At 40.7% G+C, this 14,618-nt stretch overlaps 1 protein-coding gene across 1 annotated transcript in view; it reads left to right on the top strand.

The window, feature by feature from the left end:
* The first annotated feature begins 2,876 nt into the window (after positions 1 to 2,876).
* Positions 2,877 to 14,618, top strand: part of ELL2 (elongation factor for RNA polymerase II 2) — a 74,912-nt gene continuing 63,170 nt past the window's right edge. The window contains exon 1 of the mRNA XM_081132742.1: positions 2,877 to 3,227. Coding sequence (XP_080988868.1) covers positions 3,081 to 3,227 — 147 coding nt within the window. The 5' untranslated portion in view covers positions 2,877 to 3,080. The remainder of the gene's footprint in view (positions 3,228 to 14,618) is intronic.

Consider the following 14,618-nt stretch of genomic DNA (forward strand, 5'->3'; position numbering starts at 1 on the left):
TCAGCATCAGTGACTGCTCTCCATGTGCTGCCAATAAAAAACTGCCACAACCTCGACCTCTTCTTTCCCACCAATAGGCTCCTGTTCAAAACAACTCTCCCCAATTTCCTCCTGAAACCCAATAAAAGCTGACCCCTCTTATTTCTTCGTACTTGCCTATGGTTCACCATAGTTTGCATGCCCCAAATTGCAATTCCTCTGCTATTCTCAAACTCATTTGCTGCTTGAATAACCTTTGCTGTTTAAATTTTAAGTTTGACAGCTAGTTGCTTTTAAATGAAAGGTGTCTCAATTTTCGCATTCACTTAGAATGATCATTAAGATAATTTTTAGTTGGCCTCTCCCCATCTATACCACCTCCACTTATCCAGAATCTTCTTAGTCCTTGAGAGATTTTTTAGTTTCACTGCCTCCACAAACCTCTCCAGACTTCTCCCTTCTTTGATTTTTTGAGCTTATCACCATTATTACCCATATTAGCACTTACTGATTCTCTAACTGCTTTGCTTTGGGTATGTTAGTTCATTTGCTATATTAAACAGAAATTTCCTTTAAATAAAATACTACATTGTTTAATTTTTAACTCCCCCCCACACAACATTTTACACTTAATTGGCATACAATGATTGTTAATTATTTAAACTGAATAATAATACAGAAAATATTTATAAAATGGGGAACTTCCCAAAGAGCAACTTTCATCAGCCTTCTCAAAAGGAATTACCCTCATCAGTATGACAACTTGCCCATCTGATTCAGGAAGGTATAACGTGTACTACGCAACACTACTAGGTTACTGTATTACTTTGTATATGGTCATTGCTTCCTTCCAGAGTGGAAAGTTCAAAAGAGGAAAACTGCAAACACTAACCCACTACATTAATTGATTACCCTTTGAAAGATTGTTACCCACTAAAATAGGACATGACATGAGAAGTTTTTTCTTAAATTAAGAAAATAAAATCAATTACTAGAAAGTGGCTGCAAGTCAGACAATTGAAAACTACAGCGAAAACCACCCTTGCTTCTCCCACACCCCGGATGTCTTCAGAAGTTCTGAGAAAGAGAGGGCAATATTAAGATGCCATGTGGGAGGGGATTTACCCACCTTCACAGGAAAAGCCCTGGGATACAGGTTTTACTCGTTCTGGTCAAACTCCTCCCCCTGACAAATAATTAAGGCTTTAGATATGTCAAAGTAAATACTTGCCTATCAAAGTAAAACAAACACAAGAAAAAAAAATTCTAGTATAAAATTAATTTTTCTCTATTCAATGAATTTAAGATCATTAACACTCTAGTAAACTAAATTAACAAGTGCTAATCATGTCTTAACAGCTAGCCAATTCTAGTGGTTTGAAATTAAGTCAATTTAAAAAATGCTCTCTTGTGATGTAACCAACACTTAATACAGGTGTTTCCCCTTAACCCATACTCTATAAAAGAAGAAGTAGTTCTGTAATTCATATTTTACACACACAATGCTTGAGAGTCTGAATCAAGAGGTAGTGTATCTGTGGGCTGAGGAAGGGATTTATTTAGGTGTGTGGGAGGTGGAGGGGGGCATAAATCATGAAAAATTCCTACTTGGACCTTTTTGGAAAATCTAGCTGTCTCCAATTTAAAAGGACAGGAAATAATACTGCCTATAAATTTTTCTGGGGAATCCCTGTAAAACGCAACAAGGTTTTACAATCTGAGGGAAACAACAAGCCTCCAATATTTTTTTTAGAAATAATTTTTAAAAACTGCCTTTCAGCAGTTTCAAGTCTTTCAATGGTTTATCTTTATCTGGTGTTTCTGATCACGCAGTTAACTCACCCTCTGACGCGAAGCCTGTCGGTTATCCGCACACAGCCTCCAGAGGGCTCCTGATTCGGTTCCTCCTCTGGCCACGCCCGCGCACGAAGCACCGCGAGGATTGGGAAACAGGCCGGGCCTCCGCACCCCCTCACAGCCCATCTTCCCCGCTTCACATTAATAGCTTAAACCCTAGCTAGGTTTTCACACGTCCCCGTCACGTAAAATGGACAGAACTCATTTGGTGGAGTTCTAGTTCTACTCTTCCGTGATCCTTTAAAAGGAGATACCATCCCAGCCAAGAATGCCCCCCCATGAAAAGGCGCACACAACCCTGCTCCCACGGCGAGCTCCAGAGGGACTGAATAGGTTCCTATGGGATCAGAACCGGGCATGGCGTGGGAAAGACCCTTAAGTTCAATTTTCTATAATATTATACCCACCACACCAAAGGCATTTAAGCCTTAAGCATGGTACTGTACTTAAGATGTCCTAATACAAACCTAAAGTTAGGTCGACTAGTGAATTTAAAGTTTAGCATGAAAAGACTAAGAAGGACGTCCTCCCCAATCCCAACTGCACAACAGTACTAAACTGAGTTTTGAGGAGCAGCTAGCTCTCCAGTGACTCCACTTACTGCCTAGTGCATCCTCCCTCAAAAGCATACACCAGTCTCCAAAAGCTCCCCCTGGCCGTCGGGGCACGAAGCCCTTACTCCGACACATATTTAGGGTGAGGGTCCTCCTCTCTCAGGACCATCAGCTCAGGGAGAGACTCCCCTAAGAGCCACTACTATCCCCCAAGGGGCAGGGCTCCGACACCATATAAACGGACAAGGCTACTTGGACACCCAATTAGGAGGGGGACCCCCAAGCCGGCCTGGCCAATGGTGGCCGGTGAGCCAAGATGACCAGACGTGACATAAGATGTGATTGAGTTATCGCGTCACCTCGACGTCAGCCTCTCACCTCTTGGACGTCGCGTCCCGAGAGCTGAACTCCAGCGACTTTGGGCTCCGCCCCCGTGAGGGTGGCGGCCAATGAGAGCAGTCCTGCGGGGAGCCGGGCCAGTGAGACGAGCTCGGGGCGGGGCCTGGGGCAGGAGGGTGGGGCTGGTGGCGGCAGTGGCAGCCCGAAGTCTGGCTGCGCGCAGTATATGACAGTACGTCAGCAGCGGGATGGCCGTAGCTGTGGCGGCGGCTGCAGAAGCCCGAGCAGCCGCGGCCACAGAGGAGACTAGAGCCGGAGCGGCGTCGGCGGCGGCACCCCGGGGAGTTTAAGATGGCGGCAGGGGGGGCGGCGGGCCTGCGGGAAGAGCAGCGCTATGGGCTGTCGTGCGGACGGCTGGGGCAGGACAACATCACCGTACTGCATGTGAAGCTCACCGAGACGGCGATCCGGGCGCTCGAGACCTACCAGAGCCACAAGGTGAGCTGGCCGGGCTCGGGAAGGGAGAGGGCGCCCCTCGCTGCCTTGCCGCGCTCCCCTCCGCCCCCGGCACCCGTCGCGGGGCTGGCGGGGCCGTGGCTCGCGGCTGCTGCCGTCAGCGCCCGTGGCGACAGGGCTAGGCAGGGCTGGGTAGGGTCGCTGAAGACGCCGTCCTGGGCCAGCCGGGCGCTGGGGCGTTGAGAGGCAGGCGGGCGGGCGGCCCCTGGCGGCGGGGCCGAGGCAACCTCTGCTCTACCTTGGCTGTGCCGCCGCTGCGGGACTTTCCGACGGCGCCCGCGGGTTTCCTGGCTTTTTCTGTCCCAATGAGTGAGAGAGGTACCAGGGAGACAAGTGAGATAACCACATCGCTCACGGCCGGGGGGTGGGGGTGGGGTGGGTGCAGCGTACTAACTCCCGAGGACCAGCGAGCACAAGCCGTCCGCGTTTTCGGGGTAACACATAGGCACTGTGGACCCGCATAGACGGGGACACAGGCGGTCCGCTTATGGAAGTGGGACTTAGGGACACAGGCACTTTGTGTTTGGCGGGGCACACCGTGTACTCCTAGAGATGGGGACACAGGCACTCTGCATATGGGGGGGGGGCGCACACCATATACTAGCAAAAGCTGGAACACAGGCGTCCGTGTACGAGTGGGAAGGGGGATACACTTGTCCCCTGCCCTCCCAGGGACTTGGGCACACAGGCGCTTTGCGTTCCCCGAGACTCACCAACACTGCGACCCAGGGAGCTACACACAACCAGCTCTCTCCCAGGAGCAAGACAGCGGTTACTAGGGACAGATTAGTCCCTAGTGGAGGCTCCTCATACCCAAAGATCCCCCGCACCTGGGGAGCGGGCGGGGAGGGGGGGAGGGGGGAGGGGGAGGGGAAGGAGACTCACAGTCTTAGAGACACGGAACGAAGGTGAAGGTGGGGGGAGGATATACTGCATCCCGTGTCTTACCCTGCACCGCGTCCGGGAGACCCATGGACATAAAACTCGAGTACAGCAAAGGCTCATATAGATGCACATATGCCAAAATGGGAGTACAAACCCGGGAGTGCATTCTCGCGTTAAAAAAAAAAAAGTAAGGGACAGAGAGCCACAGAAGAGACACTGCAATCAGGGTGCATGGGGAAGCCGTTTATGGAGTGTGTGGATGAGGGAGACCTGACTGGACATCACGTAAGGGGGGAGGTATATACCATATGAGGACGGGTAACATTTATTCCAAGAGGAGAAACAGTTGGAGGGAGATATAACTCGCAGAGCATCCTGACAAATAGCTCAGTCTATACCAAGGAAACATGCTCTAATAACTGATCTCATAAAACAGGCACAGAGGGACACTCAGATGCAGACTCAGTTATTCATATAAAAGTGGAGATTTAACATCTGTTGAGCTCCCACTAGTGCCAGGCACTTTAAATGCATAGAAGGAACACAGAGGCAGAACCACAGGAGAGGTGTGAATCCTGGTTCACTGGGAGCATATGAACCTGGGCCAAGGGAGACTCATGTTTGTCCCCTACATAAACATGTACACAGGGGAGATATTTACTTGTGTACAGCTTGGGAAGTACATGAACTCACATGACAGTGTAGGTGTAATATCAGGAGAGCTAGAGGTGAGCATGCTCTCAGGAGGGCATTCACAGAATTAGTGGACACTTCAGGGCACATATGTTATCTACCAGAGACACAGAATGAGAAACACTCAGACTTGGGAGGAGAGGGAGGAGTGCATGCAGAGGGAGAAAGATACTTTCCTACATACCATGAAATCCCAGGGAAAATGTCTCATATATGGCTGAGAGGTCAGTGTACACCCAGCAATAGAATTGCAATGAGATACAAGAAATACAATACTGCATGTGTTAGTAGCTACTCCCAGACAGGTGCCCCTGCAGGGAAGAGACCAGCACCAGCATGGAGTGTGGAGGCCCATATGGGGGAAGCCAGATAGGCAGGCTGAGTGAACTAGAGAGAAACTCAGCACGGCAAGATGGAGATAAGCTTGCCTGTTCCAAGGGGAGGACTTCGGAAAGAATGACAGTGGGAAGAAGGTAGGTCAGGGGGATATAAAGAGAAAAGCAGAGGCTGAAGAGGAAAAAGCCAGCAGGAAGAGGCCAACCTTTAGTCAGAAACAGACCCAGGCAGCAAAGAAAGACTGACACACAAGGTGGACAGGCATCTGTGGGGACAGTAGATCAACTTTGGGAGAACAACAGGTAAACTGTACAGTTGATTATGTAAGATTGACAGACACTGTATACTTAGCAGGGATGAGGTGCATGAGGAGGCCCATAGGGGGAAGGGATGGTACCCAGGGAGAATGAGGTGACCGAGAGGCCCTCAGTGCTCACTGATGTGTATGGTCACTGGGGCCCAGGAAAGGGGCGAGAATGTTAACTCCAGATGGTTGAAAAGTAGGAAGAGACTGGAGAAAAAGAAATGAGGGACCCTTCAGGTGACTGTATACCCTGTTGGTACTATTGCAGGATCTTCTGGCATGTTCAGATAAGTCTCTCACAAATGTGTCCTCAATGCCCCTTCTGGCTCTGGCCAGACCAGGGCTCCCCCATTGGCATAGTTAACAGTTGCCAGCAGTAGGCTTCAGGCTGAGCTTTTATTGTCCAGTGGAAGAATACTTATTTGGTATTTTACACCTTCCACCCTTATCAGAAGTAGGGCTCTTAACTTTAAATTGTAGCTGCTGTTTGGAAATATGTTGGCATGTGCTAGATAATTGGGAAGAAGTTTCTGGTGGTGGAGCCTATTTTCTCTGGAGTAAAAAATTAAAAAGACTTTAATTTCTCAGATATAACTGCCCCCACCATTCCTGTGCTCAGATAGGAAGGTGCATAATGCTTGACAAGCGGCCTCCAAGTGGCCTTGGCCTATACAAGGTTATGACTACTACTGCAAATGACTTTCTAAGAGCCAGAAATTTCAACAGGTTAGTTTCCTAAATTAAGTGTCAGAGAGTTATTTTTATCTGGATTATTGTGTCCATTGGATTTTGTATTCTAAATTAAGCCACTTGACCTAAGGCTTCAGGGAAGTAAATTCAAGAATTTTAGGAAACTATGATTTAGACAAAATATAGAAGTTCTTTAGATATAATTGAGGAAGTATATGAAATTATTAGGATTCATGAAAACAGAATCTTTCATTGGAAACAAACAAGACAACAAACCTAATTGATCTTCATTATTCAAGTTTTCTATTTTTAGAGAAGAGATGAAGAATGCTAATGGGAACCTTTTTAAACAGGGACTGGTGTTGGGGGAGAGAGACATTGTGAGTACAGGAATGGTAGTTATAGTTGGAGTAAATATCTCCTAAAAGTTGTTTTTCCACTCAGTTTGAATACAGAAATAGTTTCAAATTGATTTTATATAAAAAATGTTAACTGGAACTTCATTTTCATAGTTTGTAGAATAAATTTAGACATACTCATATTGATGTTGAGGATATATTGTAAAGCTACTTTTTTTTTACTATAGATAGGTTATGTTGGATGAGGGAACAAGTTGCTGTAAATAAATTTAAAAAATCACAAATTACAACTTTATAGTCATCCTAAATTGATGTCTGTAATTGTGTCGTCTATATTAGCTCTACATATTTTATTTATTTGCCTTTTTATTTTATTATTTAATTTTTATTTTAACTCTGTTGTTGAGATTATTACAGATGTCTCCCCTTTCCTCTCTCATTGCCCCCCTCCACCTGGATCCTGCCCCTAGCTCTCCATATTTTAAGTGAGCATATATTACTATAATTACATATTTCTCCCATATATATCCTAAAACTATATTTAAAATTAAATTTTTTTTTTTCAGTAATGTAGCTGGCTTTATTTTGATGTTTGAGTAACTTATTGTAGTAGCAAAAATCTTATCAAAATATTCTGAGAAGATTCTATCATTGCTGAGCCCATCAATTTATTTATAAAAATGTTTACCTAAAGCTTCAAATATGGTGACTCAAATAGTATTATAATGTTTATCCAACTATTATGTAAAAAGTCTTGTGTAGATGCATTTGGGGGCAAGGGCTTGATCATTCTCTATGTCTGAATATCAGAAAGCAGATGCCTTTAAGAAGGATTCTGTTAACACATTCTCTTCTCAACTCTAATTATTGGCTTACTTTTCCTGCCTTGATTAGTGTCTTCTAGGAAAATAATAGTGTTTTGAAAGTTTGTACAAATGTAAGCTTACATTTAACTTTGCACGAGAAATTCAGTCTCTCTCATTATTCCCAGATACTATTATTTCCAATCAAAGCAAAAAGTCTTATTTAAACCTCCAAAGTAATGCCCTTCATAGTAGCTCCCTTTAATGTGTTACTTGATCTTTTAAAATCACTGATCTCACGGGTCATGGCAGGGTACGTGATTTTCTCTCCTTACCTTTTTTTTATTCTACTAGGAGAACTTTTCAGCACTTGATTAATTATGGTTTAAGACGGAGAAAAGACTCTCACACCTTTTTCCTTATGTCTTCCTTTTTTGGCCTGTTCTCAATTGTGTGTGTGTGTGTGTGTGTGTGTGTGTGTGTGTGTTCAGTAATGTACCTTATAAATACTACAAAAGGCCCTGTTTTCCTGAAGATACCATTCTAGCATCCAGATCTGCCAGCACAGAGCTGCTACTGGCATCTAACATGTTATTAAGTGAAAATGAGGTTTGCATTAGCACATTCTGTTTGTTGTACTTTTTAAATGTAGACAGGTTTAATTTAAATAAGTTAATCTTTCTGACTTTTAACTTGGAGCTATCTTCAGGCTGAACTTGATCTTAAAATGCTTTTTATCAAGTAAAGTCAGGTTTGTGTCCCTTGTTGCAGTATGATTGAAAAGTTTATTCAAATGATCAGGTGCTCAGTGCAAAGGAGGGTGCTCCTCCCAGTGAAAAGCAGTAGCCAGATTGACTAAAAAGATAGACAGGGAATCTTGGCACCAGGATTGGGAGGAGAAAGAAAGAACATATGTGAAGGATTGGAACATGTTCAAGAAAAGAATTTAAAAGAAAAGGAGCGTAGAATTCTTGGAATGGTTTACAGGAAAGCTGACCAGAGGACAATCACCAGATCTAAGCCTTTCTATTTGCTCCATTTGTACTATGGAAGCTGTGCTCATAGCACTTATTAGGTAATTTGTGATAAAGCCAGTAGAGGGAGGAAAAAGAATTTCAGCTAAACCAATGTTTGGTCATTTTCACAATTCGTAGTGACCACAGCAAGGCTCAGGCCTGGCATGGGAGTTTATCACATTTATTTGCCAGTTTGGCCAAATGTATTTGGAGTATTTGAAAAGATGTCCCTAAAATGTGATATTTTGGGCATTTCTGCATTTGAGGTGAGCTAAGTTTTAGAATAAAGAAAACAACATGTGACTCTTCTGCATATCTCTAGCTCTGTATGACATTTCTTATGACTTAAGCAAAAACCTAGACAAGCGGATCTGGAATAGAATACAATAATTTAATGGCCATGTCTCCATAGTCAAATTGAAGCCAAAAAACATGGCATAGATCAAGTCAGATTTACCAGGAAGAAATGTTCTGTCTTTTCCTACCTCCCTCCCTTCCAGTTTATTTACCAGCCTATAATTTCTTTTGAGATCCAGTGTTAAATCTTTAGGAAGAGCTGGTTTAAGGTCCACCATTAGTACTATGCCAGCAAAGGCCAAACCTAGTATTTCCATGGCTAGCAGTATAATGTAGGATATAAGAAGAGAGAATCTCATTAATTAGGCTATATGCTCCTTAAAGATTCATGGATCAAATTAGCACCTTGAATTGGACTCTACAGTCAGAGCTTTTGGTGACTAGTTTCATAGAGCTAGATTATTAGACAAATGCCATAGTTTGTTTCCTTTTTGGGGATCCTATATCTTATTGGTCTAAAAATTATGCTGGGGTCTTAAAGGATTTTAGCAAGATTTTAGCAGGCAGAGGCTAGGTCAGGGATCACATTTCCAACAGAGGGAATGGCACAGGCATGGAAAGGACAGCAGTAGAAGAGTTAGAGCAGGCTCTGAGAATTGTAAGGAAGACCTTGTTCCACTTAAATCTGGAAGGAAGGAGAAAAGTATAGTTGAATTTAGAGAGGAAAGGCAGGTTGGAACAGGTATGCTTTTCATCAACACAGGAGACTGAGTAGAAATTTAAGGTGATTTGAGATATGCTTAGGGATTATTCTGGCCTCAGTGTGCATGATGAATATAAGGTAAATCTGGAAGGAAATAGGCAAATTATGAAGAAAGAAGTATGTGGTTCAGGCCAGAGATGATTTTGGTCTAAAATAGATGCTCGTGAGAGGCATTAGAGATTAATAGAATCTACAGAATTTAACAACAGGTTTTAAAGGAATAGGGTTAAATTGAGATTTCTAGCCATCAATGCTAGGAGGGATAGGTACCCTTAGTAGAAAAAGGGAAATCAGAAGCAGTTGGGAGAGTGGGGTGAGGGTGGGGGAGATAAAGATGATATGTACCATTTTAATGAACATTCACTCTCTTTGGTGACTAAGAAAGAGACTTAGGTTTGATTAGATGTTTTATATTTTAGAAGTATATTTAGGGGTTTGAGGCTAGACTAGAACAATACTATATTGTTTACATGTCTCATATAAATTTATATTTGGATGGAAAATTGGGGGATTGGTGCTATTTTGGGGAAGTTGGAATTATTAGGTTGAGCAGGGATTTTAAAAATTTTATTTGTATTTTTATGGACTTCCTTTATTCAATAACCTCTATAAATTGCACTTAAAACCATCATAGAACACAGATAATATGAAAAGCAAATTTGATTTTAACATAAAGATGACACCTGTAGTCTCTGTCTCTGTTGATTATTGAAATGTTAAGTAACTGTAATGTACCTGGATGTACATTTCAAGCATCATTTTGAAATGATTTCTAAAGGACCAATGTTTTCACTTCTACATTTCCTCCATTTCTAGTTTAGAATTTTGATTCTCTTCTTTTTTGTTTGACAATTTCATTGTGAAAAACAAAACAAAAGATCATCATGAGTATATAACACTTCTGTCATATTTACACATTGTCATGGACTAGTTATAGATTCTGGGTTCATGGTTCATGAGAGAAGACTTTTTCACTGAACTGTGAGCCTGTTGAAGGGTAGAGCCAGGCTTGAACTTTTTAGTAAGATTCACTGAGATACTTACAGGATCTAAATATGCTTACCTGGGAACTTAAGTGTTAGCATATTTTAGAATAGCATTTACTTAGTATCATTGCTTTTGGTTTCAATTACTTGAAACCCCGATGCCTCAAAGAACCAGAAAACATATCCATGTGATAAACACTCAGGTGAGTATCTTAAGCTGTTTTTTCTTTAAGAAAAGATTAAGAGGTAGGAGTCAGAATTATAACTATCAAATATTCATTTATTCATTTAGCAAACATTTATTAATCTTCTGACATGTGCCAGGCATAGAAGTAGGCACTGGAGATATAGAGATTAATAAATTATAGACAGTCCCTGCCATCAAGAAAGTGCAGACATATAGAAAAAAATGCAATAAAATCTCTGTTCAAGGGGGACATCTAAAGAGAGAATGATTATGTTTAAGGATGTGCCTGACAAGCAGCATCTGCTTCTTCACTTCTTATTGTCTGCTTAGCTCACTCCAGTTGGGTTGTCTTTACTACACTCCTGAGATTGCAACTGAATAGGTCCCTTGTTACCAAGTCAAAATGCCATCTTTCTATACCTGTCTTACCAGACTTCAGCAGCATTCCATCCTGTTGACCACTCCTTCCTGCTGGAAACACTATCCTGATTTTCCTCCTGTCTCCCTGTCCATTCCTTCTCACTCTGTTCTGCTGACTAGCCTCTGCTTGACTAGCCTCTGAATACTAGAGGTTCCAGCTCCTTTCTCTTTATTCACTCTTCTTAGGTGAACTCATCTAGTCATATGGATTGAAATGCCATCTATATGTTAATAATTTCCAAGTATCTCCAACTCTGACCTTCCTCCAACAATAGGCATTTACTTCCAACACCTCATCTCCTTATCAGGTATCCCAGACTTTGCAGATCCAAACACAATTCTCAAACTTACACTTTCCTGAGTGTTTCCCATTTTAATAAATGGGATCAACTAGTAATCTTTGATTTGTCTCCTCTTTTTTTGACTTTGATCCATCGTAAAGTCCTGTCAGTCTTCAGTCATCTAAATCTAACTCCATCATCCCCATCACCTAGCAAATGAAGACCAGCTTCTTAGCCAAATATACGGTCCCTTATATTTGGGCTCTGCCTTCCTCTCAGACTCTTCTCTCATTAAGTTCCTCATAGCACATTGTACTACAATTGTAACAATGTTGTTTTGTGTTTCTGCCCTTTTTCAATGTGCTCTACACCGGAAATGTCTTCCCCCCAAACTAGCCCACACTTACATCTGACCATTGTCTGCTTGGAAAATTCCTACTCATCTTTCAAGCTTCACTCACTTCCTCTATAGGATCTTTTCCGATCCTCCCCACAAAGATTTAACTGCCCCTTTCTTCTCTCATGACATTAAATCACTTCATTGTAATTGCTAATTTACATATCTGTCTCTTCCTTACCCAATTACACTTTATTTTTTATTTCATACCATCCGACATTTTTCCTGGTACATAGTATACACTCAAAAATGTTTGTGGACTAAAAAATAAAAATAAAAAAAATCTAACTCCATCAATCATCACCATTCCAGTCCCACGCACCATCATCTCTCTTGAGGACCACAGCCATGGATTTCCAGCTAGCTTCCAAGCTTCCACTCCTCCCCCCATAATTTATTCTACACACAGCAACCAGAGTGATCTTTTTAAAACATTAAGTATGATCATGTAGATTCCTGATTTCGAGCTTTCTAACAGCTACCTTGTAAAAGTGTTTTTGATGCTTCATTTTAGCAATTTCTAGTATTTTAAAAATAATCTCCATCTTTGAATCCAAGCTTATTTTACCACTTCTCCTTACACTTCTGCTCTAGAGATTATGATCCTAGGGAATAAATCTTCATTTACATTTATAGTCAGATTTGATATGTAGGGTTGTTTTACAATTATAAAGCCCACATTAAGCTCTCTTTAGAAAAAAAATGATAGGATATTATGCTTCAAGTATTGTTGGTTTAAAGGCTGGTTCAGAGTAACCAACTTTTTGGCTGGTTGTTCAGTTTAGATTTTTGCCTTCTATGTTCCTTTAAGAGCTATTTGAAATAGAAAGACTTAAGACAACAATAATTTTTTAAAAAATTTTGCCTGCATCAGCTACAGTTTGCCAGAAGCTATCTTTCAAAACAAGGATTGTTTTAATAGGTTAAATTTTTTACCTTCTTACTGGATAGTGTTAAATAGATTAAGTTTTTGACCTCTTCTCACTACTATTTTGTAATCCTTTTGATATTTCACTCTTTCAATGCTATAATGGCCAGAAAGAAATTATTTTTTATTCCATATGTTATTTAATCTGGTTCTTCTAAATCTGCAGAGAAAGAGTTTCTCCTACAGGTAAGGTTGGATTGACTCAGAAAGCAAATATTAGATTTTGTGGAGCTTAATGACTTTTTTTTTTTCATCTAGTAAAAGATTTGGGGCACAGAAGGAAACACCCTTTATTAAGGAAGCTTTGGATTATCTCTAAATTTCACTTTCATGCTGTCATTCTAACCATATTACCAGTTTATGACAAGAACTGAGTATATTTGATTTCTTCATGATCAACAGTCTGATTTCCTGTTCTGTTTCCTGCTTTAGCTCCAATTTTCTTTCTTCCTCTTCTCTCCCTGCCTAGTTTTTTTTTTTTTTTATTATTACAGTGGTTAAAACATAATAATTAAATAGTCTTTGGTTTCTCTCAGGAGATGTTTTAAAGAACAGAATAAAATGACTTTTTAAATTAAAAAATCATCAGCACAAGTTATTAAAATAGTATAATACCTCTTTTAGGAAAAAAATATATCTATTTTATACAAGTTGTATCCCAGGGAAATAAATACTTTTTGCTATTTACTTGCACAAGTGAAAACAAATTCAGGTGTCTGATATTTTCCTTAAACAATAGGGCAAAACCAAAACAAGTGATCCCCTAAAATCTCTCAATTCTTATCAGTTATTAATCTCTAGCTTTCAGATGTTTCACATTTTATATAACTATTTTAAGGAGGGGCAATAGAGGCTAGCTGTATAAAGTGCAGGTAAGAACACAGTTCTTAAAGTGAGACAGGCCAGGGTTTGAGTTTTAGGTAACTTACTAGCTATGTGGCCTTAGGTAATTCATAGGATTTACCTGAGAAGTGGAAATAATTGTATCTACCCCTTAAGGGTATTCTGAGAATTCCCAGAGGTGATAGCAAAAATGATGGTTGTACCTGACACATTTTAAGCACTCAATAAATAGTGACTAGGTAGCTATAATTGTTTCTTAAAACAATCTCATTTAAAGCAGTCACCATTTATAGAGAGTTTCTGGTTTGGGCAAAGTACCAAAAATATATTTGACTTTGGAATTTTTTTTTAGTACTTGAGGATATTTTTTGCATTGATTTATAGAGAGTGGAAGGGAGAGAGGGAAGGGGGGAGAAGGGGAGAGAGAGGGAGAGAAGTATCGTTTGAAAGATGCCATATATCATATTTGGCCACCTATATTTGAATGATCTTTTAAAATTGCAGTTAAAAAATGTACAGTGAGTTCAGGTCATGTTTGTGCAGTTAAATTTAGGCTTAAAACATTTAGATAAAAGACTAGCAAGCTTGAATCATTTGCTTATTTTGACTTTTAGAACTTATTCCTGGTAGCTATCCCATTAACATAGTGGTCAGATGCATAATAAGTGATATAGAGTCCTAGCTGCCTTTTGCATCTTTTAAAATCTAAAATTGGGATTAAAATCAATAAAGCATTTGAGGTTCTCTTATGTATTTTTCTCTTCTAGGTTGTCAGATATCTTAAAGGAGTTTTTTTAGTAACAGTGATCTTAGGTTTTCCAGTTTGGATAAGTACCCACAATTAGTCCATAGATAAGGGTTTATTATTTTTTAAATGAAAAATGCCAGCACAAATATTTATTATACATTGTCCTTATAGCAAAAAAACCAAAACCTATTATTTTAAACCAGAAACCGGACTTTGGAAATTGTAGTGATTTTATGAAATTCGTTTTCTTTGGAAACAAAATGCCAGAAGAACTGAATGAGCATTTATGGGTATTTAAATGTTCATCACTACAAGGTAATTTGCTATAGAGGGAAGAAAAGGAAAGGGTTCTGTATTTGAGATTCAGGTGGCTGGGTTTAAGGTCCAGCTCTGCTAATCACTAGCTTGATGATCCCAAGCAACACACTACCTACTGG

The sequence above is a fragment of the Miniopterus schreibersii genome (genome assembly GCF_964146895.1).
Source record: "Miniopterus schreibersii genome assembly, chromosome: 3".
Classification (NCBI taxonomy): domain Eukaryota; kingdom Metazoa; phylum Chordata; class Mammalia; order Chiroptera; family Miniopteridae; genus Miniopterus; species Miniopterus schreibersii.